General features: G+C 38.4%; 5 protein-coding genes across 5 annotated transcripts; all 5 read left to right on the forward strand.

Annotated features, from left to right (window-relative positions):
- The first annotated feature begins 1,149 nt into the window (after nucleotides 1–1,149).
- LOC149024946 (large ribosomal subunit protein eL37z) lies at nucleotides 1,150–2,031 on the forward strand. Its single transcript, XM_089145138.1, has 4 exons — nucleotides 1,150–1,250; nucleotides 1,367–1,502; nucleotides 1,591–1,692; nucleotides 1,816–2,031. Exons 1-4 carry the CDS (start codon nucleotides 1,248–1,250, stop codon nucleotides 1,857–1,859), a joined length of 285 nt encoding a protein of 94 aa, XP_089001264.1. The 5' UTR covers nucleotides 1,150–1,247; the 3' UTR covers nucleotides 1,860–2,031.
- A 6,020-nt stretch (nucleotides 2,032–8,051) lies between these two features.
- Nucleotides 8,052–14,319, forward strand: LOC149024947 (RAD3-like DNA-binding helicase protein). The gene is made up of 9 exons (XM_089145143.1): nucleotides 8,052–8,216; nucleotides 8,344–8,973; nucleotides 9,146–9,234; nucleotides 9,856–10,209; nucleotides 10,627–10,929; nucleotides 11,008–11,238; nucleotides 11,334–11,555; nucleotides 12,602–13,178; nucleotides 13,443–14,319. The coding sequence occupies exons 1-9, from the start codon at nucleotides 8,093–8,095 to the stop codon at nucleotides 13,676–13,678; spliced, it is 2,766 nt and encodes a 921-aa protein (XP_089001269.1). The 5' UTR covers nucleotides 8,052–8,092; the 3' UTR covers nucleotides 13,679–14,319.
- Nucleotides 14,320–16,667: 2,348 nt separating this feature from the next.
- LOC149024948 (putative polyol transporter 6) lies at nucleotides 16,668–18,782 on the forward strand. The gene is made up of 2 exons (XM_089145139.1): nucleotides 16,668–16,982; nucleotides 17,270–18,782. The coding sequence occupies exons 1-2, from the start codon at nucleotides 16,835–16,837 to the stop codon at nucleotides 18,658–18,660; spliced, it is 1,539 nt and encodes a 512-aa protein (XP_089001265.1). The 5' UTR covers nucleotides 16,668–16,834; the 3' UTR covers nucleotides 18,661–18,782.
- Nucleotides 18,783–21,421: 2,639 nt separating this feature from the next.
- On the forward strand, nucleotides 21,422–22,541 carry LOC149024949 (uncharacterized). The gene has a single exon (XM_089145140.1). It carries the CDS (start codon nucleotides 21,476–21,478, stop codon nucleotides 22,364–22,366), a length of 891 nt encoding a protein of 296 aa, XP_089001266.1. The 5' UTR covers nucleotides 21,422–21,475; the 3' UTR covers nucleotides 22,367–22,541.
- A 2,149-nt stretch (nucleotides 22,542–24,690) lies between these two features.
- Nucleotides 24,691–25,692, forward strand: LOC149024950 (uncharacterized). Its single transcript, XM_089145142.1, has one exon. It carries the CDS (start codon nucleotides 24,841–24,843, stop codon nucleotides 25,567–25,569), a length of 729 nt encoding a protein of 242 aa, XP_089001268.1. The 5' UTR covers nucleotides 24,691–24,840; the 3' UTR covers nucleotides 25,570–25,692.
- Nucleotides 25,693–25,924: the final 232 nt, after the last annotated feature.

Raw genomic sequence — 25,924 nt, forward strand, 5'->3', positions numbered from 1 at the left:
TATAATTCATGACCATTACACTGCTATTTCTCATGCTACTGGATTTTGGTTGCATCATGGATTTTTGTCTTGATTTCAGTATGTAGGGAGTCTGGATCCTTTGTTTCGCTGGTAGAGGGTTTTGCTTCCCCTATGTCTCCAATGGTGACATCTGTTCCTTTGGGTTAGGGATTTTCAAATAATTTTTTAATATTATTTTTCTTACCATTTTAATATTAAGGTGTATTCCACTTGAAAATAAATTTTTTGGGACCATATGACTAATAATGAGCTCATGACGAATGGAAGATGTGGTCTGTAGAAAATCAAGTGTACCATGTATAGGGATGTTGAGATGGATGTGTGGTAAAATAAGTAATTTTTTTTTTTTTTGTGGAAAATTAGGTATCAAAGTATGAATGATCATATTACAGCAGCGGAAGGAAGGAAGTTATTGTACATAAAAACTTACAAAAAGAGTCATTGGAAGCAACATATTGAAGGTCAATGAAGTTGTCAAGATGGATGCTCCACCGCAAAAAAGAATGCAAGTAATATACATCCACAATAGGAATGAATTTATTTTGGTTTAGTGAAATTGCTTACATTCACTACTCAAAAGAATAAGAAATTTCACTATTTCTTGAAAACATCTCTATACTATCCACCTTATAAATTGCTATCTTTTCCCATTTAATGGATGGTGATGATAATTATTCGGGCCAGTTTACGCGCACCTCGATTACATCTTTAGAAGGGAAACTTTGTCGTTAACAAAGATCGAACTCATGATCTCTCCACTGAGAAGTATAGATCTTACCACTCTACCATCTTTGCAGTGTGCAGCTAATGTCCCATAGTATCCATAAGATCACACGCAAAAATACTTTGATTCATAAAATTTGTTGATACGTTAAAACTTAAATGACAATTTTGTACACTCATGTGTCTAAACATGTAAACCATACTATTATACAACAACGAGAAAAGACCATGTTGGATTCCACGGTTCAACCTAGAAAGGGTCTAGTTAGAGACCCACCCGGTCCACCCGGGGTTACAGCTGGCTGATACGGAGTGTTGGTCCAACTAGCAGAGTCGAACCTCGTTGCGCTATAATGCGCAGGGCGACATGGTTACAACACCGTCATGGAAGTATGGAACCCTAAATCCACGAACCCATTTTTCAATATAAATAGTAGCGCATCCTATATTTAGAGCTCTTGGCTAAGTGGCTACGGAGCTTAGGGTTTCTCTGATTTCTCACAATGGTAGGATCATACCTTCAGGCTTTCTCAGCGTTTTTCGTTTCTTCTGATATCTGAACAAATGATCTTCTTCTCTTCTGATTGCTGTTAACATAAAGCTTCTGATTTGAAATGGGCAGGGCAAAGGAACAGGAAGCTTCGGTAAGAGGAGGAACAAGACTCACACTCTCTGTGTGAGATGCGGGCGCCGCAGCTTTCATCTTCAGAAGAGCAGATGCTCTGCTTGCGCGTACCCTTCAGCCCGTACCAGGAAATGTAAGTTTCCTATTTGAAGCCCTATTCCATGTTTATTAACTTTCACATCTTTTGCGATGAAGTAATCTTGATTTTCCTTTTGATTCAGATAACTGGAGCGTGAAGGCTATTAGGAGGAAGACCACCGGAACTGGCCGGATGAGGTATCTCCGCCACCTGCCTCGCAGATTCAAGACCAACTTCAGAGAAGGTAAGCCTGATTCCGTCTCCGGCTTTTTAGTTTTTTCTCGTATATTGATTAATCGATGTCGCAGTTGTTATATAATTTGTATGTTTGTTTGTTTATTTATTTATTTTTTTAAATTTGATTCAGGTACCCAAGCAACTCCAAGGAAGAACGGGGCAGCCGCTTCTTAAGGTGTAGGAGGGTTAAGAAGGGATCAAAAGTGATTTTGGTAGTCTATTTTAATTTCAGTTTTCGTGAGTTCTGGAAATTATTTTCCTGGTTTTGCAGGGTGTTATTGACTAAAATATTTTGTTGTTAGTGATGGATGAGTGACAATTAATTTACATCCTTTTGGTTTCATTACATTTGATGCCATGTTTACCTTTGTGAGAAGTTCTTAATTATAGTACTTAGAGTGAATTGATATTTGACGTCCATTCAGGAATATGTATGGCTAACCAAGCGAAGTCTCAACTTAATCCCTTCGTTGAGGTCTCAGTAAGATGTTCGTGCATGGATTTAGCCAAATTCATTCATTCTTTTATTTTAATTGTGTCATGGGCAATCGAGGTTTATGGTTTTGGTTGTACTTTACCTCTGTTGTCTCTATAAATGTCGCTGTGCTTTCCCTTTTTCCTTATTTGTTGGGTTTGCTCACTTGTGACTCTTGTGCTGGGACAACTAGTATTTTGTTAGGACTGGGCATTTGGTTATGCAATATTTTGGATCCAGTTTATGTTTTTATTCCCCTTTAGTCACCCAGAGTTGTTTGTCATTGGTTGCTCCTAGTTTTTTATTAAGCCCACAACAGAAGGCTTGTTTTTGGAAATGAATCTAGAGAGTAGATCAACCAACTATTGTTTTACTCTAGGTCTACCATATTATTAACTATGCCATTGGTATTTTGGTGTCGAACATAGGATTCTTGCAAATTTGGATTTCTGGTGAAGACAGCATAAGGAATTCAGAGAATGCTATATATAGCAAATGATATTTGATACTTAATCTTGTCTAAAGTCATATCCGTCTGAATTTTGAAATAGAATTTGAGTGATATTAACCTAATATTAATCTATTAACGTTTTCAAGAATTGCTTGCTGTATTAAGCAAATTTAGGGGTGATATGTTGGGATGCCCTATGATTGATGCTTATTCTGAATGATTAGAGGGATGAAATTAGGTTATCTTGTTGACTGTCTTACAGATTCTCTGTTGCCTCGGTGTGTTGCTGTAAAATGGGTATTTGGACTACTTTGATTTCTTGTTTTATAGAAATGGCCACTTTTTTGTGTAAAGGATATCCAATTTTAACACAGTTTTGGATGGGATGAATGGGTTTGTAAGTAGCAGGTGGGTTTGTAAGTCGCAGGTCTAATGTAAGCATACACACTGGATATGCACTTCCTTCCCGGGTTTGTTACTGGTGAATTTTATTAGACCTGTTCTATGATGGGATGCTTAATTGGCCAAGCTTTCAGATATACCATATCTGTAAGCATCATGTGAATTTCTTGCGGCTCTAATTCTGTATTAGTCTCGGTTTTTGCTGGAGATCGTACTGTATTAAATCCAGTTTTCAAGTACAACAATAATCTGATATCTGGAGTGAAATTTTGTTCTGCTTCTTCAATGACTAAACTTGTCCAAACCAGTCTATCGTTTCCCTTCTGCATACGAGGCCTTGGCAGTTTTTCAATTAGAACAGGAAACAGAGTACTGGAGATGATGATGTCTGTGATCTCTGGATTTGCTTTGGTTGACATAACTTGGGAAAATAGGGTTCCATCTCTGAAGGTAGTGAAGTTTTAGATGACCAGTAGTGATGGATTCATGTACGGACCAGGATCAACCATCTTTAGTTGATTTATTTGTACATTTAAGTTGTATGTTGTGAGAGTTGTGGTTTAGAGTTCTTGTCTAACCCTATTTGTTCCTAGAAGACCTAAATGCGTTTTATTTGGTGGTCTATCGTCATGCCTATTTTGAAAGGCATCCTGCCAGTCAGTGGCCCCCGCCCATATTGAGAGCTGCAGTTTGCCACTTTGCCATGTTTACTTGCTGTCTCTTGTACAGGCGACATGCTGGCTGTATGAACCGTTTCCATTTTTTCAATGATTGATATTGATGAATGATAACAGTACCAAACATCCATGAATTTGTAGCTGGGGCACCCACTGTTTGAAGCTTATCATCTGGGGTAAAGTTTCATGAAATGACGAGGTAACTTAGGTAAAGCTGTTCGAGTGTCTATATTTTCGAAGTTCAATTTTAATTCTCTTTGCCAACCTTGTACTGGCATTGCCAATTGCCGGCCTGCATTTCCTGTTGACTCATGCCTGGCCACTGTGCCTCATTGCCTAGTCTCTACTCGCAATACTGTTGATACCCGGGGGTGTCTTGTAGTTCATTGCCCAAGTAAAAGATTCAAACTCCATTGGCGGATGTGGTAGATCTGTGGAGAGGGGTTGGAGTGAGGTAGAATTGGAACTATGCAAATAAGTAATACAAATTTCTTTGAACGGTGGGTTTTCTAGGTATCGTTTTTCCCGTTAATATTTAAGGAGGTTTTCTTAGGTGACCTTCATTTGAATGGTGTGTGTTGGGGTGGGAAATGTGTACGATGTTCACCATCATTGATCACTGATCAAATGGCTGATGTGATGTGGGGATTTGAGCTTTTGGAATATGTTTTCTTGGCCCGTCTATGTTAATTATATAGAAGCTCCTGAGGATATAGTCCAGAGAAATTTCATATCTCCTCTCCAACCAAAAAAGAAACTGTTTCTTGTCTTTAGCTGATATGAGAACTTGTTTAGTGATGTAGCATCTGACGTGTCCTATTCTCATCTTCTTCCAGAATCTTTTCTAACTTTAACTTGGTAATCAAAGCTTCCTAGTCCATTAATGTGCACTTCTACTGGTCTTCGATGACCAGGCGAAAGTCTGTATGTGCTAAGTGCAAAGGACTCGAGAGAGTTAAACTTATGAATCTCTTATTGAGTCCAGTCCATCGGTTGGAGTTAAATTTGATGAGAGGTCAAGCTTTGCATGGAGAACTCTTTGTATGCTATTGCTCCTCCGATTTATTCACACTCTTATCTATTCTCCTACTAAATCCTACCAACAGCCATTCTCTGTAAGTGTGTGATCTTTTGTTTAGATAGAGCAGAGGAAAGTGACCCATGAAGTAAGCTGTGGCACTTACGTTTATGTTGGATCTTGTGACGTGTAGTGTTGTGCGACTATCCTTTAATGCCTCGACAAAACGTTCATCACTCTAATTACCTTATAGTAATGACATGAATAATTTACAAATTAAAAGCTTAGTTGGAATAAGAGAGAGTTTTTGGTCAAAGAAAGAAACATTTATTATTCAAAGAGCTCGGGAGAGGGACCCTTTACTGGTTGTGGAATGCGGTCTTTACCACCATAAAAACAGGGGCCCAGGGGTTGGGATGATGGGAGAGTTTTTTTTTTTTTTTATTTTTTACGGGTAGGCCCCACCATATTTGTGGTGGAAAAGCTGCCGGGAGCTGCAGCTCCCCGTCAGGGGTGATGATCCGAATTCTGCGGTCTAAACCTGAATGGATTGGGTCAATGTTCTAAAAAAAGGGAGAAATAAGGTCTATTCGGATTAAAATTAGTTGCAATGATCTTTGAGTCTGAATATCCTACTCGGCTAAGAAGCAGTACTAGGTTTTCTAATACCAACTCTAGTAGATTTTTCTACCCAAAAAAAAAAAACTCTAGTAAATGATGTAGATCCCTATTTTCGATTTCCGTGATTATGTGTTTAGGTAAAACACGCGTCAGACTTCTGTGTGTAAACTTCTGAGTGAAGTGACGAGTCTTTTATGTAAATTGCTCTCCGGTATGTTTATAAGTTGTTTTTTTCTTGTTGGTTGGGAATCAAGATACTTGTAAACATTTGGATCTTTTAGTATGATTAATTTGGGATCAATTTTAAAAAAATAGTGAAAAATGTTAAAAGGAGAGGAATTTTTTTTTAGTTTATTGGATAAAGAAGTTGTGATTTGCAAACCTTTGTGGGTTTGGGATCCTTTCTTTGGAGCATATTTGTTGGGGTAATTGTATTACAAATTCTTCAAACATACAAAGATGAAATCGCAATATAATTGAGAGATGAAGATCGTCTTTAGTAAATTCGGAGAGCTTGAAGTTGCAACCGAACAAACCACCGATCGATAAGGTTGAGTCACACCTTGATGCTGTCTTTAAGGTAATTGATGCACCCTTCTACCAAGGGTTCTTCGCACCACCACCTCCAAGATAAAGCAACCTCCAATTAGAAAATGAGGTAGTTCTTCTAGTCCCTTCAAGGAGCCAAAAGCTAAAGCACAACACTTAGACAACTCAAGATAGAAATGAACTTTGTAAAACAAATAGTGTGAGTGAGGAGTGTCTCTATTCCACACAATATGCAAGGAAGGGTTGGGTTTATATAGGCCCAAACCACACCTCCTCACAAGGGGAGAATCAATTCTCCACTAATGGAGAATCAATGGTTTGTCCCTCCTCCACTAATGTGAATAAACTCCCTTGAAGTAACTCTCATATTCACTTCTTTGGAATGAATAGGATTTAACCCATTCAAAGACCTTAACCCCCACTCATGGTAATGGCCATGAATGGTCATGAAGTTGAAATGAGAAATGAATGTCAAGAGTTAGAATTTGAGTAATTCCACCATTCAAGTAAGTCCACCTCATCACCATGATCAAGACCTTTAAGACCCATGACCAATGTCATGAAGGGCCTTCTTTACTCATGGTGCCTCATTACCACCTTTACCTCATTGAGATGTTGCAAGGTATAAATATTTTAATCTAAAAACATTCATTGAGTTTATCTTAACGTTTGAATTAAAATATTTTGCATGATTAAATCCGTATGAATTCATTGAAGAGTCCCTCCAAAGAAAGCAGCCGAATTTGTTACAGGTTCAATTTACTGTATTTGTTTTTCTCTATAATCCCAAAGTCAAATTCTCCATGGTGCCATGGTGATGGGTAATGCTGAAGTTTGAACCAACAAAACTCAAGGTAACCAAAGCCCGAACAGGACCCAGATGGGTTTTCAGCGCCTATAATGGACCAGGGTGAGATCCTAGGCCTGGGCTACGGTTAAGGTTAAGGCTTTGGATCAAGTTCAATTCGATCTAACTCGGCCTTGTAATAATTTTTTGGAGACAGGTAACCAAACATTTGAGGTGAAAAACTATTATATATACCATCATGAGAATTGAACTCATGATTCTAAGAGGTGTTGGTCTTGTCCCAACTGAGCAATTTTTTAATGGTGTCCTTGTACAATTGCAGGGTTGATCAGGTAGTAACATTTCTTAGTGAAAAGGTCGTGAATTTAATTCTACTTGATGGTATATTACCTAAAACCTACATTTTCAATATATGAAAAATCACCTGTTTCAAAAAGAAAAGACATTTGTACATATGCTAATTCTTGATCAAAAGACCAAAATAAAAGTGGTTTTGGATGTCTGTTTTATTTATAGACATTACATTTGTTCTTTTCCCTCTTTAAGTGTTTAAAACAGTACAAAAACAGAAAAAAAATAAATATATAATATTCATCTAATTGAAAAGCAAGTAAGAGATAATAGATACCTTTAAGCATATTTATAAACCAAAGGAGATAGCCTGATCAATAAAAACTAATGTCAATACGATTAGAAGTTCATGAGTTATAAAATTGTACATTATTAAGGGAAAACAAAAAGAAATTGTGAAGCTATGTAGATGTTATATTCCTCCACTCCCTACTTAACATGAACTTTCAATATTCTTCTAAGATTTTTGTAGTAGTCATACCTATTAAAACAAACTAAGGCTAACCACTCAAAGCATACTAAAATAGTCCATATATTGCACCATCATTGAGTAGGTCCTTTGGATTCTTTTTTTTTTTTTTTGAAAAGAATTTAATGATCAAGAAAAAGAATAATAATGGTGAGGAGAATTTTCATTTCCATGTATGAAGGAAAGTTTTTGTCATTTTTTTTTTAAAGTTCCAACAACGTGACATGGTATTTCTTTCTTTTTTTAACAAAATGCGGTTCGGTCTCTTGAGTTTTCTCAGAAGGTATCTATTATCATGCCAAACTCATGATTCCACTGATGGTTCGATACTTTGGATCCATGTTGGCCGAGTGAACCTGATGGATGGGCCGGCTATTACTCCAATACCGGTTTACTGCGTGGATGCATTTTGTATATTTTGGAAATTGTTAAACTTTAAAATGTTGAAAACGGTAAGTCTAAACGTCAAATTGATTAATTGCGTAAATGTTCCCATAAAACAAATCAGCTTACGGCTTCGAAAACGCGCGGGAAGCGAACTTGCAGAGAAGAAGAGGCAAAGGCGATTGGCGCAGCAACAACGAAGATGGAAGAGAAGGCGAAGTTCCCTGCATTTCCGTTCGAACCTTATCCTATACAACTCGATTTCATGAAAGCTCTCTATAACTCACTTGACAAAGGAGGTGTTTCCATGCTCGAGAGCCCCACCGGTAACTAACTCTCTTTCACTCCCACCTTTTGTTCTCCTATAGGGTTTGCTTAGGGTTTCTGTAGTTGATTCTGAGATTCCATTCTGATTCATTCATTCTTCACTCGAATTTCGGTTTGTTAATGCAGGGACTGGTAAAACCCTAAGCATCATTTGTAGCGCATTGCAGTGGATTGTGGATCGGAAGAAACAGTTGAAGTTCGAAACACGGGGCGTTTCTGGTCGGAATGGTAGCACCGAAGATCAACATGTGTCTGATGATGAACCAGATTGGATGAGGAACTTTGTTCCGGTTTCAGAAAGGGTTGACCAAAATCAGGAGAAGGCTAAGAAACCAGGTCATAGATCATATGGGTTTGTCAAGAGGAGATTCAAGAATGATTGCAGAGATTTATTCTCTAGGAACGGGGAGGAAGAGGAGGATATCAGCATTCAGAGAAGGATTGTGACGAAGCAGAAGACTGGAGAGACGGGGGAGTTGAATGAGGAGGAGGAGTTCCTGATGGAAGAGTATGAGAGCGAAGATGAAGGGAATCCAAAGAGGAAGGCCACTGGTGTTAGCTTTAGCTCGTCAAGTGATGGGGAAGAGGAAGATCGTTTCAGCGATGAGGACGAAGAAGAGGATTTGAAGGTCTATTTTTGTAGTAGGACACATTCTCAACTTTCCCAGTTTATAAAGGAGTTAAGAAGAACAACATTTTCTTCGGAGTTGAAGGTCATATGTCTGGGATCAAGGAAGAATTTCTGCATTAATGAAGGTATGCAAATCTATTTTGTTAGTAGTAATTTAATTTCATCAAGAAATTACACTCACATGCACACGCTGGCACTTGCGGATGTTGCATTAAAATACTTATACCAAAGAGAAAAGTACAAAGAATCTGAGTTTAATTATGTAGGATAGTCACTGTATTTTTAAATTCCTACCAGAGGTTTTGAAGCTTGGGAATTCCACTAGGATCAGTGAGCGATGTTTGGAACTTCATAAGCTCAAGAAAGAAGGATTTTCCAAAACCAAGGTTTGTACTTGATCCAACTTATACTAGCTGCATTTGTGGTTCATTTTAGTGCACTCTACTGGTGTACATAGCTTCTAAAATCAATTCTCTTTGCACCTACTCCAAGGTAAAGAATTTTTATTACCACAGTCATGATACCGAAGTTTGTGAACCCTGGTTTAGTTGCTTATGTCTAACCACTACACTTCTTAGCTCCGATGGGTGAAATGTCCCTGCCCCTCTCCCCCTTTTCAGTTTTCACCAATAACCACCTACAATTTCCATTATGAATTTCTTTGATGAACCTGATTCCTTGTTATAAACTGTAGAAGCTTGCCCCCAGGATCAGCAGGATATTGACATATGCTTTTTAATTATATCAGTTTCTTTACTCTCCAAGCGAACTAGATGGTCTGTCATCTCTATGTCGTGTTCTGTCTGCTGAGAATTGGACATCCTCTCATTCCTTGTTTTAAGGGTTTTGTTGTATACCCCCACAAGAATGCACATTACATGTTGTGACTCGCATCAGTTACTTTGGGCAAAACGAGTTTCCAGATATCACAGGATGCATCCTGTTTAGCAAGGAAATGTTTTTACTGGACAATTCTTCATGACTGATATGAAAATGTTGACATGCAGATTGAGGGTAATGGAAGAAGAATACAGAAGAAGAACAGTTCATCTGGTTGTCCAATGCTCAGAAAGCATAGACTTCAAAGACAGTTTATGAACGAGGTCACTCAGCAGGAGGCATTGGATATTGAGGATCTTGTCCACCTTGGAAAGAGGATTGGGACTTGTCCGTACTATGGTTCCCGAAGTGTGGTCCCTGCGGTCAATCTTGTGGTCCTTCCCTACCAATCTCTTCTCTCCAAATCATCTCATGAGTCACTTGGCCTAAATCTCAAAAATAGTATTGTCATTCTAGATGAGGCTCACAATCTAGCAGACTGCCTTACGAGCATGTATGACACAAAAGTTACCCTTTCACAGGTAAGCAATGCCTACCCAATTTTTCACTTTAGTTTCTGCCCTTACTGTCTAATTTTGGTTGCTTAGTATAATACTTGGGTAATCCTAGTTGGCTTTCCGATGAACAGAGTGCTGAGTCTATACTCAAGGAATTCATTATCTTCATTCATCCTTAATTGGTGTCATTACTTGTCAAAATTTGATTGACCAGCTTGAAATTTGCTGATGTTAGTTGGCTTTCTGTGGGTAGTACTGAGCCCAAATTTCACTTTCTATGGCTGAGTTGAAAGTTAACTCTTCAGGTTCTTTTTGAATGTTACTAAATTGAGTTTAGCTCAGTTGAAATGTGATACCACTCCTGTCACTCCTGATTTTTGGAGATCTTTTAGATGAACTAATATCACCATGTGTCAGTGACAAAAGCTTTTCATTTTGTAGCTGGAGCAAGTACATTCACACCTGGAGCTGTATTTTGAAAGATTTCGAAAACTCTTGGGAGCTGGCAACCGAAGATATATCCAGACTTTGATGGTCATCACTCGAGCTTTTCTCCGAGTGTTTCTTGATGATAAAATTTCTAGTACTCTGAGTTCAAATCATGGTACCGAGCATCACACTGGAGTAAAAGATGTCTGTGATTCTTCAATGGCTATTAATGATTTCTTATTTTCTCTCAACATTGACAACATCAACCTGGTCAAATTAATGCCGTACATAAAGGAAAGCAACATCATTCACAAGGTACATGTCTATATGTACTATAAAGTTTGCAAATTTTTAGTCATGTTTAGGAAGGCCATTAACTGTTTAGTTCCTCAGGTCAATGGCTATGGAGCGAAACTAGCTAGTGTACAAGGGAGTTCTGTGATGGACAATAATGGTGTCAGAGATAGTGCTTTATCTGCTTTTCAAGCTTTAGTTGATTTCTTTAGTTCACTAACTAATAATGATGGTGATGGGAGGATAATAATCTCAAGGAGAATGTGTTCTGGCAACCGAGAAGGGTACATTAAGTATGTCATGCTTGCTGGAGAAAAGATTTTTTCCCAGGTATTATAATAGATTTTGAATTTTACTGGTTTCATGTTGCATAAATTATGTTTTCACCCTTACGAAGCTGAATCTAGTATATGAATTTCCCACAGATAACAAACCAAGCACATGCTGTTGTGCTGGCAGGGGGAACTCTGCAGCCTGTAGAGGAGACAAGGGCACGGCTCTTTCCATGGATACCTCCAGACCAATTAAATTTTTTCTCGTGTAGCCATATCGTTCCTCCTGAGAGCATTTTGCCTATTGCTGTTTCTCACGGACCCTCTGGTCTTTCTTATGATTTCAGCTACCATTCCAGAAGCTCTCCAGTCATGGTATATACATCTCTTTTCTTTCTTCTTCTTCTTCTTCCCTTTTTTTTTTTTTTTTTTTGGGGGGGGGGGGGGGGGGGGTGTAATATCATGGTGAATTCGTCTCACATTATCTGCTTATGTCTATATTTCAACATAGGTGTTTTTGTGGAAATTATGCTGTGTTTGAATTTCTTTTTCTACGAAAATCTACTGCGTGGAGTTGTAATTATCTTGTTTCAGGGCCATATATGTTGTTCTGGGTTGTTGGTTTAGCATACAGCTGACTGTCAACACCGTTGCTGGGTAGACAGCTCTTTTCATTTTGCAATATAATATTATATCCTATAAAACATGGAGAAATGTAACCTAAGGGAAAAAGGGTGCTGCAAAGATGCATGACCCCTGTGCCCAGACTTAGAGGTATGCAGTGCAATGCCCCCTGTGAACTAAAAAAATATTGATGCCCCTGCATGCTCTCTTGCTGGTTCCCCTACTGGTGATGGACAACTCGATCTTAGAACGTTCTCCCTGTGCCAACATCTTCTGCGCTGTAGCAGAAGCTACCTTTTTAGTTTTGCTTTTTTCTTTTGAAACTTTAGTAGTACAACTGCTGTAGTGGTGATAACTGATAACGTGAAATGGATAATTGGAGACATTTACCAGCTCTAATAGATATACTTACCCAAAGGAAATGCTTCCCAAATTGCATGCAGTTATATTCCTTCCATTGTTCTATTATTTATCTTGATCCTCTAAGTTTATCGTGCTTCCTGTCTTCTTCTCCCCCTCCCCCCCCCCGGGCGGGAAGACCTCAGTTTCCCCTATGTTTGTTTTAATCCATGTAGATGACTCCATTAAATTGGTATAAGGCTGAATTTCTTGTTGTATTGTAATCCTTGTTGGACTTAATAGTGGATCTATTTGAAGCCTTGTTTGTTTGTGGTTTTTTTTTTTTTCCAAAATATTTGTAGCCTTATCTTTACTATGGGATTTCAGAATTCAATTGTAATCACTGAAATGCAGAACGATTGGTGAAATAAGCTGATTCATAGTCCTTGGAATTGCAGATAGAGGAGCTAGGGCGTTTACTCTGCAATCTAGTGGCAGTGGTACCTGAAGGAATTATTGTATTCTTCTCGTCATTTGAGTACGAAGGTTTAGCCCATGATACGTGGAAAGCTTCTGGCATCCTTGCAAGGATTATGAAGAAAAAGCGTATATTTAGAGAGCCTAGAAGTAGTGCAGATGTGGAACTAGTTCTCAAGCAATACAAGGAAACCATTGTTGCACTGTCTGCTGGAGATCCAAAAGAGAATCCAATTGTTCGAAATGGCGCTGTGCTTTTAGCTGTGGTTGGTGGAAAAGTATCGGAGGGTATCAACTTCAGTGATGGAATGGGTCGATGTGTAGTTATGGTTGGACTTCCCTATCCCAATCCATCTGATGTTGAGTTGATAGAGAGAATAAAGCATATTGATGGGTTGGGAGAATCAAACACTAGTAGAACCCCCGAGATTTCTGTTAATAATGGATACTGCAATGGCAATTCAGTTCAATCTGGCTTTGGCATCTTGAGAAGTTGCAAGCAACGAGGGAGAGACTACTATGAAAATCTTTGCATGAAGGCCGTGAATCAATCAATTGGTATGCACTTACCTGCACCCAGTAATCAACCCATTACTAAACAGTTGAACTTTCTTTTAGACCATTACTTATGACAAATTGGCATCGCAATGATGTCTATGATCAGACTCGCTGAGCTTTTTTGGGTCCGCATCCTTGCATTGAGCCAAATTTGGAATTCTACATGGTTCTATTTGCCTTAATTGTGTTTTCTCTGTTGGTGAGTTGGAAACTATTATTCAATAGGTTATCCATTTCATTAATTTTAGTTACTATGGTTTTCAGGTAGAGTTATTCGGCACATAAATGATTATGCAGCAATCTTGTTGGTAGACTCACGGTATGCATTTGATCCCACAAGAAAATATTGCTCTCACCCAACACATAAGCTTCCTGAGTGGATAAAAGGTCGTCTAGTTTCTACCACTAGTAATTATGGAGAAGTCCAAAGACTGCTTTGTCATTTTTTCAAATTCAACAAGGAAAGAGGAAGCAGAAAGTCTGAATGGAAAATTAGCTAATTGCTGACTACATGGCCATGAGGGCAGCAGAAAAAGAATGCTTGTCTGCAATTTCCCCAGCTTCCCCTTCTTTGGTGCAAGATAATTTCTTGGTGGATGCTGGGCATAGATCAAGATATTGGTTAGCAATTTGTAATATGGCTGTTGCTTGCGCTTATCCCTGCTGATGGCAATACATAGGTATGGTTCAGAGGATCCGAGGTTTCTGATTTGGTTCATTTCTTATCTGTTCTTTTTTTCTTTATTCTTTTTTTTTTTTTTAATCTCTTTTTGTTCTTTGAATACAAATGGTTTTTTAGAAGCGCAGAGAAGAGGTGAGATTATATGCATGTCTTTGAGGTATTGTAAAGTTTTGCCGGGTGCCATGATGCACTACTCACTTTCTGTGGATTATCCGGGCAAGTTGAGAGGCTTGTAATGCATGATAAGTGACAATGCTTCATTACTAGCAGGCCTGTGATTTGATCAGGAAAGAAAGAGGTGCAAAATTACCAAGTGAAATAAGGTGACTTAAAGTGATCTGTTGGGTGCAAAAGTTGTAAGTGAAAGTGTGATATTACATCAGATTGTACATACTATATGTTTTGAGGAAGGAAACGCTGGAATAGGATTTCAAAGTTGTATTCACTACCAGAAGTGCTAAAAAATAAGGATGCTCTTTGGTCATTGATCAACGATTTATGCTTCCTTTTGCTTTTTTAACTCTGGAGTCTGGACATGGTGGTTTTGAATAAGTTTTCGGGCGCGAGTCAAACACCCCATATGTTGGCTGGAAGCGGATCTTCTGATGGAAATTTTCAGATGAGTGTTTAATTATTTACGATTACTTTTTATTTTTTTATTGGAAAGGATTAGTTAGTTGATCCCTCTTAGTTTTAAACATGTAGTAATAGAAAAGAACGGTTCTAAGTCTGTCTTGAGTATTTTCAGGATGCAATGGTACTATTCCTAAGCTGTGTCTTTACTGTTGCGGATCTTTTAACTTCCTTGAGATGAGAGGTGTCCATCCATTACTTTGGAAAACAACTTAAGATAAGAAAGTATGATAAATTCATGCTTGCCCAGTTGACAATGACATACACCTCTTATGGGCTTGTACCAGAAGATCAACTAACTAAATTTCCTAACTAGGATTGACTCGGGTGAGTTTTGTTGGACTTGTAGTACCCGATGGAGTTGTGTTGTTATTGTTGGTAATATTTATGGTCATGTTATTGACATGCACACATGGTGGTAGGAATTGTGATGTGCTAGAAGAATTGGAATAGTCAAACAGTGATCGTGGTAGTTTGATTACAAAGTGACCTTGTCTTCTTGTGAGACAGCTTCTGAACTTTATTAAGTTCTTATATAGTGTTTGGTAAAAGCTCAAAGCAGTTGATGTCACAGAATATGTAAAAACATAGGTTTGCATAATAGTTGTGTGCTTAGAGCGATTTCGAAAGGCTTATTGATAGGTACCGGTGAAAACTATTGATTGTCTTTCTTTTTTTTCTTTACTTTCTTTTTTTTCTTTCTTTCTTTCTTTTATTTTTACTTCCCCATTGGAGGTTGAGCTTTTAGCCGCTAAACTAACCCACCATTGACAGAAAACTATTGATTGTCGAGTTGGGTTCTAGCACAACTTGTTTCATGTCTCTTGAATATCAGATGAAGAGATTACTAAGTTTTTGTGAAGCAAAATTAAAGATTAGAGAGTAGGTCATTATTGTTTTTGTCTAACATTCTTAGTAGTTTAATTATTTTAATATTCTATTATAGGTTTTTTTTTTTTTTTTATGTAATTTTTTATTTTAGGCAGTTCTCTCATTTATTCTAATCTTCTATTGTAGATAGGTCAATTTTCCTATGAAAGAAAGTTTTTTTCTCCCATTCATGTATATCCTAATGAAATGGAAGGATGAGATGATATGGAAAGAATTCAAATAGAAGAAATGATGAATAGAAAGAATTCAACAAAATAATATAAAGAAAATTCAAATTTGAGATAATTAAGGAAATGATGAAAAATCATCCTTACCACACATAATAGACATACACTAATATTCAACCAAATTTAAACCTAACAGATATGCTTTTAGGGTAAGAGATGAGAGGTGTATAAGCGAACATATATCTTTGGTTTGGGATGGAAACTCTCTTAACATTGATTCTTCGGTGATTCAAAATCTCACTCTTAACACTTTCTCATGAACAGTGGACTTTTAATGTCGGTCATCATTGGATAGGTGGAGTCTTGTTTAGAATTTCATATTCATCAAAATGACTAGTAGGATTCTTTTCTTAAGTAGGATTTTCATTTAAATGAAAATTAGGGTTTTCATCTAGTTGAATACTTACTTAATCTGACCAGAAAAGAAAAGAAAAAAAAAGGAAAAAACTCAAATAGATTGAGAATGACTAAAAACAGTTAAACTGTATTCTATTAGTCTTTCTAATAGTAAAATCATTAGAGTACTTATCCGTAGACATAGCCTTTCGGATAAATCACGTAAAACTCGCATTATGTGTGTATTTTTACTCTATTTTGCTAACAAAAAGGAAAAGGTGGCAATATTACCTTACTTTTCGATCCGTGTTTTTCTTTCAGATAAGATAAATCTGTTTTATACTATATTTAAGATAGCAATTCCAAGAAGTGGAGATATGGATATAAAGGAACAAATAGCATGGTTGATGCTTTTTAGGAGAAAAATTGACGACTCAGTTCTCACTCATTTATTCGGTTTGTTTTGGTCGAAAATGTTAAGTTAATAATTACCCAAAAAGATTTATTGCAATGTTATTATGACATAGCTATATGAAAAGAGTGTTGAAGAAGGAAGGGCCTTAGAACATGCAATCCGTTAGTGGCGGTCACACTTTCCATCTCCGTCAATCAAATTCAATAGTAACCCATTTGTTTTTCTATTGCAAGGAGAGTAGCTTCAGAACTTCCAATATAAGAGAATGGAATTCCATTTCATAGGAACCCAAATTCTATGCATAAACAAGTTTCCATTTATTTTTCTAGGGAGGATTTGATAATTCAATTTCCGATTTGAATTACCCTTCACAGGCTTGTTGTTGTTGGAGATCAGAAAAGACACTTTGGGAAATCGTGAATTATCCTTTACAGGCTTCTTGATCTTGGAGATCAGAAGAAACATCGAAGAAATGGCTATGGAGGTAGAGGGCAGGGAAAGCATAGAAATTGAAGCCCAACAAGGAATACCTGGGGCTTCTAGTTCTTCAGTTGGCTTCAACAAGTATGTCTTGGGAAGCGTCGTTCTGGCTTCTACCACTTCAGTTCTCTTGGGGTACGGTGAGTTCATCTCAATTTCTCTTTCAAAACACTTAAATTTTTATTCCCCATTAATAAAAAATCATAGCAGATACAACTTAATTACGAGGAAATCTCTTAAAAACACCAATGTCAGAAATCCATGCATGTGCAAAATTCTCATAGGTTTGATTTGACGAGCAAATTCGCAGAATCTATAAAAAATTCAAGCCGGGGGAATTGGTTTTCAGTTCCAATGACATGATCGAGAAAACCCTTTCTCGAATTTCCATAAAATTTCTTTCTTTGATTAATGGATGTGTTTACAGACATTGGGGTGATGAGTGGAGCAGTGTTGTTCATCAAAGAGGATATGAAGATTAATTCAACCCAAGTTGAAATCTTGGTGGGTTCGTTGAATGTATTCTCTTTGATCGGTTCTCTGGCTTCGGGCAAGATCTCCGATTTGATCGGACGGCGATACACCATCATCCTTGCAGCTTCAACATTCCTGGTCGGTGCCCTTCTCATGGGTTGCGCTCCTTCCTACCCCTTCTTACTGACCGGTAGGCTCGTCGCCGGAATCGGCGTCGGTTTATCACTAATGATTGCGCCCGTGTACTGTGCAGAGCTCTCCCCTGCTTCGAAGAGGGGACTCTTCACTTCATTACCTGAGGTCTTCATTACTGTCGGAATCTTACTCGGTTACATCTTCAATTATCTTTTATCTGGCCTCGCAGAAAACCTCAGCTGGAGACTAATGCTAGGGCTAGCAGCTGTTCCTGCATTTGGGATTGCCGTTGGTGTCCTGGCGATGCCTGAGTCACCTCGTTGGCTCGTCATGCAAGGAAGAATAGAGGAAGCCAAGTGGGTTCTCCTTAGAACCTCCAATGGTGACGAAGAAGCCCTTATGAGACTTGCAGAGATAATCAAAGATAAATCTGCTTCTGAGAATTTGCACAAGGAAGGTGCGTGGAAGGAGATGTTTGTTAATCCATCCAAACCTATTCGTCGGATTCTCGTCGCTGCAATCGGAATGAACTTCTTCATGCAAGCTTCCGGCAACGACGCCGTCGTTTATTACACTCCGGAGGTTTTCAAGGCTGCCGGAATTCACGAGAAGAAATTGTTAGTGGGAGTTACGGTCATCATGGGCATAGCCAAGGCTACTTTCGTTATGATTTCGGCTCTGTTCTTGGACCGGTTCGGGAGGCGGCCGATGTTGCTTTTAGGTTCGACCGGGATGACAGTGTCACTAGTTGCGCTGGGCTTGGGCTCAAAGTTCCTGGAGCATTCAGTGAAGAAGCCCACGTGGGCGATAGTGGTGTCCGTGATAGCGGTCTGTGCTGACGTGTCGTTCTTCTCAATTGGGCTTGGGCCCATAACTTGGGTCTACTCGTCGGAGATTTTTCCAACCCGGCTTAGGGCCCAAGGATCAAGTGTGGCAGTGTCAGTAAACCGGTTGGTGAGTGGGACCGTTTCAATGACCTTTTTGACCATCTCGGATAAAATAACATTTGGCGGAATGTTCTTTGTGCTGGCTGGGATCATGGGCATAGGTGTAATTTTCTTCTATTTTTTCATACCAGAGACCAAAGGCAAGACTTTGGAGGAGATTGAGGCCATCTTTCAGGATGAAACCCCAGTCCCTCCTCGTCATGCATCACCACAAGCACAACCCGAGCAGGAAGATCATGTCCACCGCGCCTCTGCAGCTTGATATGTGGTGGATTCCGATCATACGGTTTGCATGAGGGTGGTCCAAAGGCAGATGTATGTACTTTTTTTCTGGATTCCAATCCGATGACAACAAATAGAAAGTGGCTCAGAAAAGCTTTGATGAATGCATTCTATTTGAATCGATTCGCTCTCAATTTGAATTAGAATTAGAATTTTTAATCAATTCTGTTGGTACACAACAAAATGAAGAGACAAAAAAGTGTAACACAATCTCACAAGTCAACCTAAAAAAACGTCTGGGTCATAGGCTCATAGCCCAACTGGGGGTAATCGAGGCAGACTTGGACCCAAACTCCATAGTAAAATGATAAACAAAAAATGATCGAGTTGAGATTTTCAGAGCTCTTTTCAAGTTTCAAACGCAATCTTCGTAACAAAGCAGCAAAAGTGGGTGATGAGTGTATCTCCTTGATGTGTTCTTCTTGTCACAGAGCTCACCAGAAGTTTGAAAAGCTAACTTCACTAACCAAAACTGTCTTGTAGCTCTTGTTGGTTACTTGCTTTCAGTATTGGAAAGGAGATCTTACAGACTTGTCTCTGCGTTTGGGTGCTTTTGGAAGTTTGTTGGTGTGAGGATACCTTTTTGGGAGTCATAAGAGAGAGAGAGAGAGAGAGAGAGAGAGAGAGAGAGAGAGAGAGAGAGAGAGAGAGAGAGAGAGAGAAAGAGAGGAAAATCAACCACAGCCCCCACAGCTCAGCTCATAGGCTCTTAAGAACAAAATCTTTTTGTTTGGGTTGGAGTTCCTTCAAAGAATCAATCCCTCGGTGACCCAAAACCTCACCCTTGCACTTTTGTCTCTTAACCATTTGTAGTTTCCAGTAAGACATCAACATATTGACATTTGTTGGGGAATTGTGTCACTAAACAACGTGAGAAAGGTGACAATATTGCCTTTGCCCATCTCCCTCACATTTCAAAATCTCTCTTTATCATTAATAATTATGGTGTTATTTTATTATAGTTCTTCTTCATTAATTAATCAAAACCTCTTCCACATATGGGTTTGTTTAAATATTTACCTCCAGGCTTCAGCCAAGGGTGCCTTCTCAAATTAGCTAGGTGACCTTTTTATGTTTTAAGGAAAGAAATTTCAAGTGGATTTTCTTATGGAACAAAGAGCAAGGGGTGGTGGTTATTTCTAGGAGAGAAAATTGACTAGTCACTCGCTCACTGTAAATTTATTACCAGAAAATTATGAAAGAATGTAAGAGAAGGCTTCATCTTTGATTACCCAACCCATTGGTCGTAGTCACACCATCTTCCTCAATAAGCTTCTATCACTTTCTATCAAATTCCCTATAAGCTATTTGTTGTCCTATTCCAGGGAAGGTGTGAGCTTCAGGACTTCCAATGCAAGCTAATGGCAGTCAATTTCATAGAACCTAAAAATAGATATACCAACAGGTCTTTTAGCTCTAAGCAATCCATGTGGTAGGAATATTTCCTTTCTGTTATGTATTCCTTTTGGGAATTACTTCATATGCAACATTTTATTGCAAACTTACAAAGAATTTATTTACACACATCTGGTGAGTATAGAATGATTCTCTGCTGTACTATTTATATATCTTGGTTGGGGGTTGGCAGTTTGGATGGACCAGTCACTTATCTACAGTTATCCATTGTATGCTCTAAAAAAAACTGGATGGTAGAAACTCTAAAAAGTTTCTTTTTCTCTTACCCTCTTTTGATTCAAAATGGTTTTCATTATATACCATAATTGCAAGTTTGTAACAAAAAAAATTAGGAAAAAAAAACCTCTTACAAGGGATTGAATTCTACTTTTGATTTGATCCAAGCCAGAGTTTGAAATTTTCAATCTACAAGGAAAAAAGGGTAGAAAACATTCTTTCAATGCAATATCAGCTTTATCATAAAATTTGAAGCTTCCGGTGATTTTCTTAGAAGGTAATATACCATTTGATTAAGTTAGTAACATGCATTAAGTCTAGGGGTGTAAACGAACTAGATTCATATCCGATAGTGGTAATACCATATCCACATCCTATTATATTCTTTGGGATTCGGATAACATCCAATCGATTTTCGTCGGATTCGGATGATAATCAGATAGTTATTTTCTTAAATAGATTCTTCTAAATGGGCATGAATATAGATTGAATACAAGTTTTTCGACTACCTGTTTACATCTTTACCATTTTATTTGTGAGCATTAGCTTTGAAATTTAAGAATTTAACAATTTTGGTAGCTATTTTAATAGAAAATCTAGAAACATAATCACATATCAATATAAAAAATTTATAAAATAAGAAAAATAAATAACTTAATCGGATAATTTTATCGGACAAATAATAATCGGTAAGAAATGGGTATACCATATTCACATCCTATTAATAATCGGACGGATTCGGATACCCCTAAACAGATGCGAATTCGAATGCAAATTTCGATTATTTATTTACACCCCTAAATAAATCTGATAATTCAAACTTGGTGGGCCCCACTACTTATATCTATACCTCTGGCAACAAGGTAGCAAAATTTATTGACTAGCCCAACATAGAAAAAGTTTCTGAAAACACCCCTCTTGACTTTTTCCTTTACAATTTGAAAATTTTTACATTTTGGTGCATTTCTGATCAGCCTTTTCTTACGAGGACAGTGGAGATGACGAAATTAATTAAAAACTATCCGGTCCCAATTTTTTTTTTTTTTAAATTTGTGTCTCCCATTTAAATGTGGAGGAAGGAAACCGCTTTCTTACATTTGGGATTTTGGTGTTCTTGCGTATTTGTATCCTAAGAGCTCAACTGTATCTGTAATTGCTCTGTAATGGAGGGAAGATTCAAGCCAAGACTCTCTCGCATGTTTCGTGCTTCGTTTGGGTCGTGTCGATCCCGAAACATAGCTGATTTCATCGAAAAGCCGGTTTTCGTATCTCAAACTCGCCATGACTTCCATCCTATGGAGCTTCCCTCACCAAAAGTTCGAACCTTTCCGTCCATGTGCAGACCAAGAGGGACGGAGAAGATGAAGTTACTTGCAGAAGATGGTGCTGTGAGAATGCAGGTGTTGCAGAGATCAAAAGTGACGGAACGAGAACAATGTCTCGGGTTTGATGATATAAAGGAAGGAGCTCGTACCCCTGCATCACCGGTTTCGCCATGGAGTTCGTATTACGAGCTTGGAGAATTTGGACCCAAAGAAGGACGTAGAAAGACAAGGAAGACGAAGGGGAAGAAGAAGAAGACCCAGAGAAGGACAAGCAAGAAAGAAAGACTTCATTTTGACTCTTCATCAGGAGAAACCGACAGTGGGTGGTTCAGCAGTGGAGACGAAACAGAGACCTTCTTCTCTTCCAAAAGCTTCTCCTCTGATTCTTCTGAGATTTACCTCCGGAACGAAAGGATTTCTCGCCGTAGAGCTGCCGAAGTTCGACGGAGAAGAGCTTTGAAGAAGAATAATTCTGAAATGGTTTACAGCTCAATGGAGTCGGAGGAAAAAGTTCAGGAGAGCTTCGCAATGGTAAAGCGTTCAAGTGATCCATACAATGATTTCAGAACGTCAATGGTGGAAATGATCGTAGAGAAGCAGATATTTGCAGCAAAGGATCTGGAGAAGCTCTTACAATGTTTTCTGTCGTTAAATTCCTCTCATCATCATAGAATTATCGTGGAGGTCTTTATTGAGATATGGGAAACTCTCTTCTCTAACTGGCCATGAAGAATCTGGGAGTTTCTTCTTTTTCTTTTCTTTTGTTTGAAAGGCTTCTCGAGGAAAGTTGTCATTTCCTTCTGTTGTTGCTAACTCTGCAAATTCTGTCTAGTTTCAATTCTCATCTTTTAACCTTATAAAGATTGTTCCAAAACTTTCTTTTACTCTTCTAGATTCTGCTTTTCAGGCTTCTAGCTTTTTCGGTGTTCTACAGAGAGATCTATTATTGTCTTAATATGTGATCTAAAAGATTAAAAGCAGAGGAGAAGCTAACTCTTTTGTTTGTTTCACTTTTGTATGAGATTGATGTGGATGAGAAAACGTCAAAAGTTGACGCATATCCCTTTAATTGAGTTCTCATAGCGAAAATCATGCTCTGAAAAGTTAACATATTTGCAGGATCTCTGTTTTGAAAAATATTATTTTCTGAAAAAATGTTAAATGTTCGATCTTTGGTTGTGATACAATACAGTGAGAAAAATTAAAGCTAAGGCCTTCTGTTTCTTTGGGTGGTAGTTTGAGAATGAGATTCACTTTCATGAACTGGGGTTAAGGTTCCTATTTTAAACAAATACCATATTTTGATACTGCAAAGATTTTCCATTGTGATTTAGTGGCGTCTGAGTTTGAGAAACAATTTTTCTGGAGATGGACTTTGAGCCAAGGCTATGTGTATTATGATCCTCCCCGAATTCTCTAAAAACCAAAAGCTTGCTGCAAGGGTTATTTCTCTACCTTTCATGCATGGACAGTGATTTTATCTCCTCTTTCTCTTTGAAGGCAAGTTGCACCTTCTGGGTTTCATGTCCTCTGCAGAAGAAAAACCATACAGGGCCAATGTAGCATGTAGGGGATAGATTTCTTGCTTTATTTTTTCAAACTTGCATTCCTTTCAGAGCTGTTGACTTGTCAACCTTTTTCCCCCTTTCATTTCAGAACTACATTTCCTTGGCAGACCCATTTGGACTTTGTAGTTAAATAAATCTTCACATGGGAGATTGAAGAAGGGTGTACCGTGTATATAATGGTATATAGTTTTTTTTCTTCTTTAAAACTATAATGGTATATAGTTTTAAAGATATCAGTAGAGGGTGAAGAATGGAATAATCAAACCAAAAGTCTAAACTCTCAATATGCCATTACTAATAGAAGAAGGCATGAGTTTCCAGTTCCCTGTTTACAGAGTTCGCAGAGCATCTTATACAAAACAAAAGCAACTTCCTATTACTGTAAGTGGTCCTGCGAGGAGGCAGAGAAGAAAATTAACTTTTAACTATCTGAGCTCTTGGCTGTAAGCCCTGTTTGTATTTTGGATTTTGGATTTTGGAGAGACAGACAGAGAGACATTAAGAGTTTGCTTTATGTTGCCTACAGTGTGTTCTTTAAGAGCTTATAAAACGACCCTTTTTGGTTGGATTGATGATAAGGAGAATTAAAGAGGAATTCCAATTCCATTGGGATCAACGCATGCCGCTTTTAAGAATGTTTCTGACATTTTATCCCTGCAGTTGTTTAATGAGATTGATCAGGGTTCCGTTGCTCCAAGGCCCAGTAGAGTAAGGAGATCGATCAGGGTTGCATTGCTCTGAGGCACAGATAGTGATGTTTCATGTTTGATAATTACCAACTGGTATTGAGTGGTCATGTTTCTTCTCTCCTTGGTGATGGGTTTTCTCTACTGATAGGTTCTCAGGCCTCTTTGAGAGTAAGCGATGGGGACCTTCATATGCTTAATCCGTGAATCACAGATTTTTTTCTTTTGGGTGAGACTTGTGACTGAATGACAGATTAATTCTGAACAGAAGATTTCAACTATTCCTTTAATGATTTAGAAGTTCAATTTCATTTAAGATAAAAATATATGACAATTATTCAAAAAATCTCCACTGAGTTCAAAATATAATTCCTTGTAGAGAAAAGGAAAGAAACAAATATTGTTCACAATAACTTAATTGTGCTGGAACCTCTGGTAGGTCCAATAAGTGGGAGAGAAAAAAGAGAACCCCCTCTTTGATCGATTCCATCCAAAGGTGGGGCTAGTCTCAACGCTACCAATTCCACGACCAAAAGTTCTCCTTTGTTATGTTAGATATTATAAAGCTACACAGAGAAGAGAGACCAGGTTTTGAATTTAAAGCGAGCGAGAGAGAGAGATAGAGATTGCAGAGGGCAATAAAAGTGAAGAGGAAACATCATCTACTGTTGGTTGGAGCCTTTGTCGTCTTCCTGGAGCCTTTGTCTTACGGAAATGAAAATTATAAAAAGGAAACCACAAAGAATTAAAAAATCCAGAAAAAGTCTGAACGTCTCCACCCTCTTATCTCTTACACAGAAGCAATATAACGACTACAATCCAAGCATCCAATCGTCTGTTGTGTTCCAGACTTCCTGCGAGATAGATAGCTAGATAGATTGACTGATTGAGAGAGAGAGAAAGAGGAAGGAGATCACGTAACCCGGTAAGCAAACACAAGCATCACATAATGTTGCTACGCAATTCTATAAGCAAGACGAAGAAGTTCTTCCGCGAGACCTTCGGAAGCTTTAAGTCATTGTTGTCCAGTGGGTATGAGAAACTACCCAAGACCACTCCTTTCAACCCCTTTTCTTGTAACACCAATTCCCATCAAAGCTTCAGAGACCTGGATAATTTCTACAGAGATTTACCCAGTCGTCGGGATTCTTCTGACCTGGACAGGGTTAGCAAGGGAAAGAAGAAGAAATCACCACCCATGTCGGAAAAACAACTGCCCATTGACGAGGAGATCTGCGGAGGAAGCTCCTTGAACTTTGGAAGACAGCAGAGCCCTGCAAAGGTCAGGCATGAGGAGGAGAGAAGAACAGAGGCTGTGTCTGGGCAAAAAATGAGGAGAGCCCATAGACGTTATCGGCATAATCGCAGTAATAGCAATGGAGGTGGAAAGGAACTGGGTTCGCAAACGAGCGGTAAGAGCAACTGTTGTGTCAAAGAGAGAGAGGTTCAGCTAGTGGTGATTCAGAAGCTGAAGGAACTGGAGATGATATATGCGGGCGACATGGAACTTGTGTTGGACATAGAAGAGGTTCTCCATTACTACTCTCGTCTCACCTGCCCAGCGTACATTGACATCGTTAACAAGTTCTTGATGGATATGTATTCTGAGGTCTTCCTTCCTCAGCCCCCGTCGGCTTCGTCTTCAAACAACACCTTCTCTCGTAGTCATAGATTCTGATGGATGTCTTCATTCAATTCTTGGCTTCTCTATCTGAACTCGTCAATTTCTTCAATTCCAAATTCAATGTCATTCAAAGACCTATTTTTAATTTGAATATGGTTTAACCTTTTGTTCCAGAGTCCCAACTGGGATTTGTTTCAGTGGATTCATCCTCTGTTTGTAATTTGCCTCTGTAGCTTCTCTTTGTTGTAGTTTTGGTTTTCTTTGGATGATAACCAACCAGGCCTAGGCCATGGTTGGTTTTGGATGGACTGGTGAAGCTATTTGCTATTCTACTTAATTGTTATTCCCAGGTTAACACTGAGAGGGGGTGAATCAGTGTCTTCAAAAATTTACCACAATGTGGTTGGGT

Source organism: Hakea prostrata, chromosome 2 (genome assembly GCF_041222555.1).
Source record: "Hakea prostrata isolate BN-2017 chromosome 2, UWA_Hpros_2, whole genome shotgun sequence".
NCBI lineage: Eukaryota > Viridiplantae > Streptophyta > Magnoliopsida > Proteales > Proteaceae > Hakea > Hakea prostrata.

Coding starts and splice junctions, on each gene's coding strand:
- LOC149024946 (XM_089145138.1), top strand. Junction 1,503..1,590: donor TTCAGCCCGTACCAGGAAAT/GTAAGTTTCCTA, acceptor CTTTTGATTCAG/ATAACTGGAGCGTGAAGGCT. Junction 1,693..1,815: donor CAAGACCAACTTCAGAGAAG/GTAAGCCTGATT, acceptor AATTTGATTCAG/GTACCCAAGCAACTCCAAGG.
- LOC149024947 (XM_089145143.1), top strand. CDS start 8,093: ATGGAAGAGAAGGCGAAGTTCCCTGCATTTCCGTTCGAACCTTATCCT. Junction 10,930..11,007: donor AAAGCAACATCATTCACAAG/GTACATGTCTAT, acceptor TTAGTTCCTCAG/GTCAATGGCTATGGAGCGAA. Junction 13,179..13,442: donor GGCCGTGAATCAATCAATTG/GTATGCACTTAC, acceptor TATGGTTTTCAG/GTAGAGTTATTCGGCACATA.
- LOC149024948 (XM_089145139.1), top strand. CDS start 16,835: ATGGCTATGGAGGTAGAGGGCAGGGAAAGCATAGAAATTGAAGCCCAA. Junction 16,983..17,269: donor TTCAGTTCTCTTGGGGTACG/GTGAGTTCATCT, acceptor ATGTGTTTACAG/ACATTGGGGTGATGAGTGGA.
- LOC149024950 (XM_089145142.1), top strand. CDS start 24,841: ATGTTGCTACGCAATTCTATAAGCAAGACGAAGAAGTTCTTCCGCGAG.
- LOC149024949 (XM_089145140.1), top strand. CDS start 21,476: ATGGAGGGAAGATTCAAGCCAAGACTCTCTCGCATGTTTCGTGCTTCG.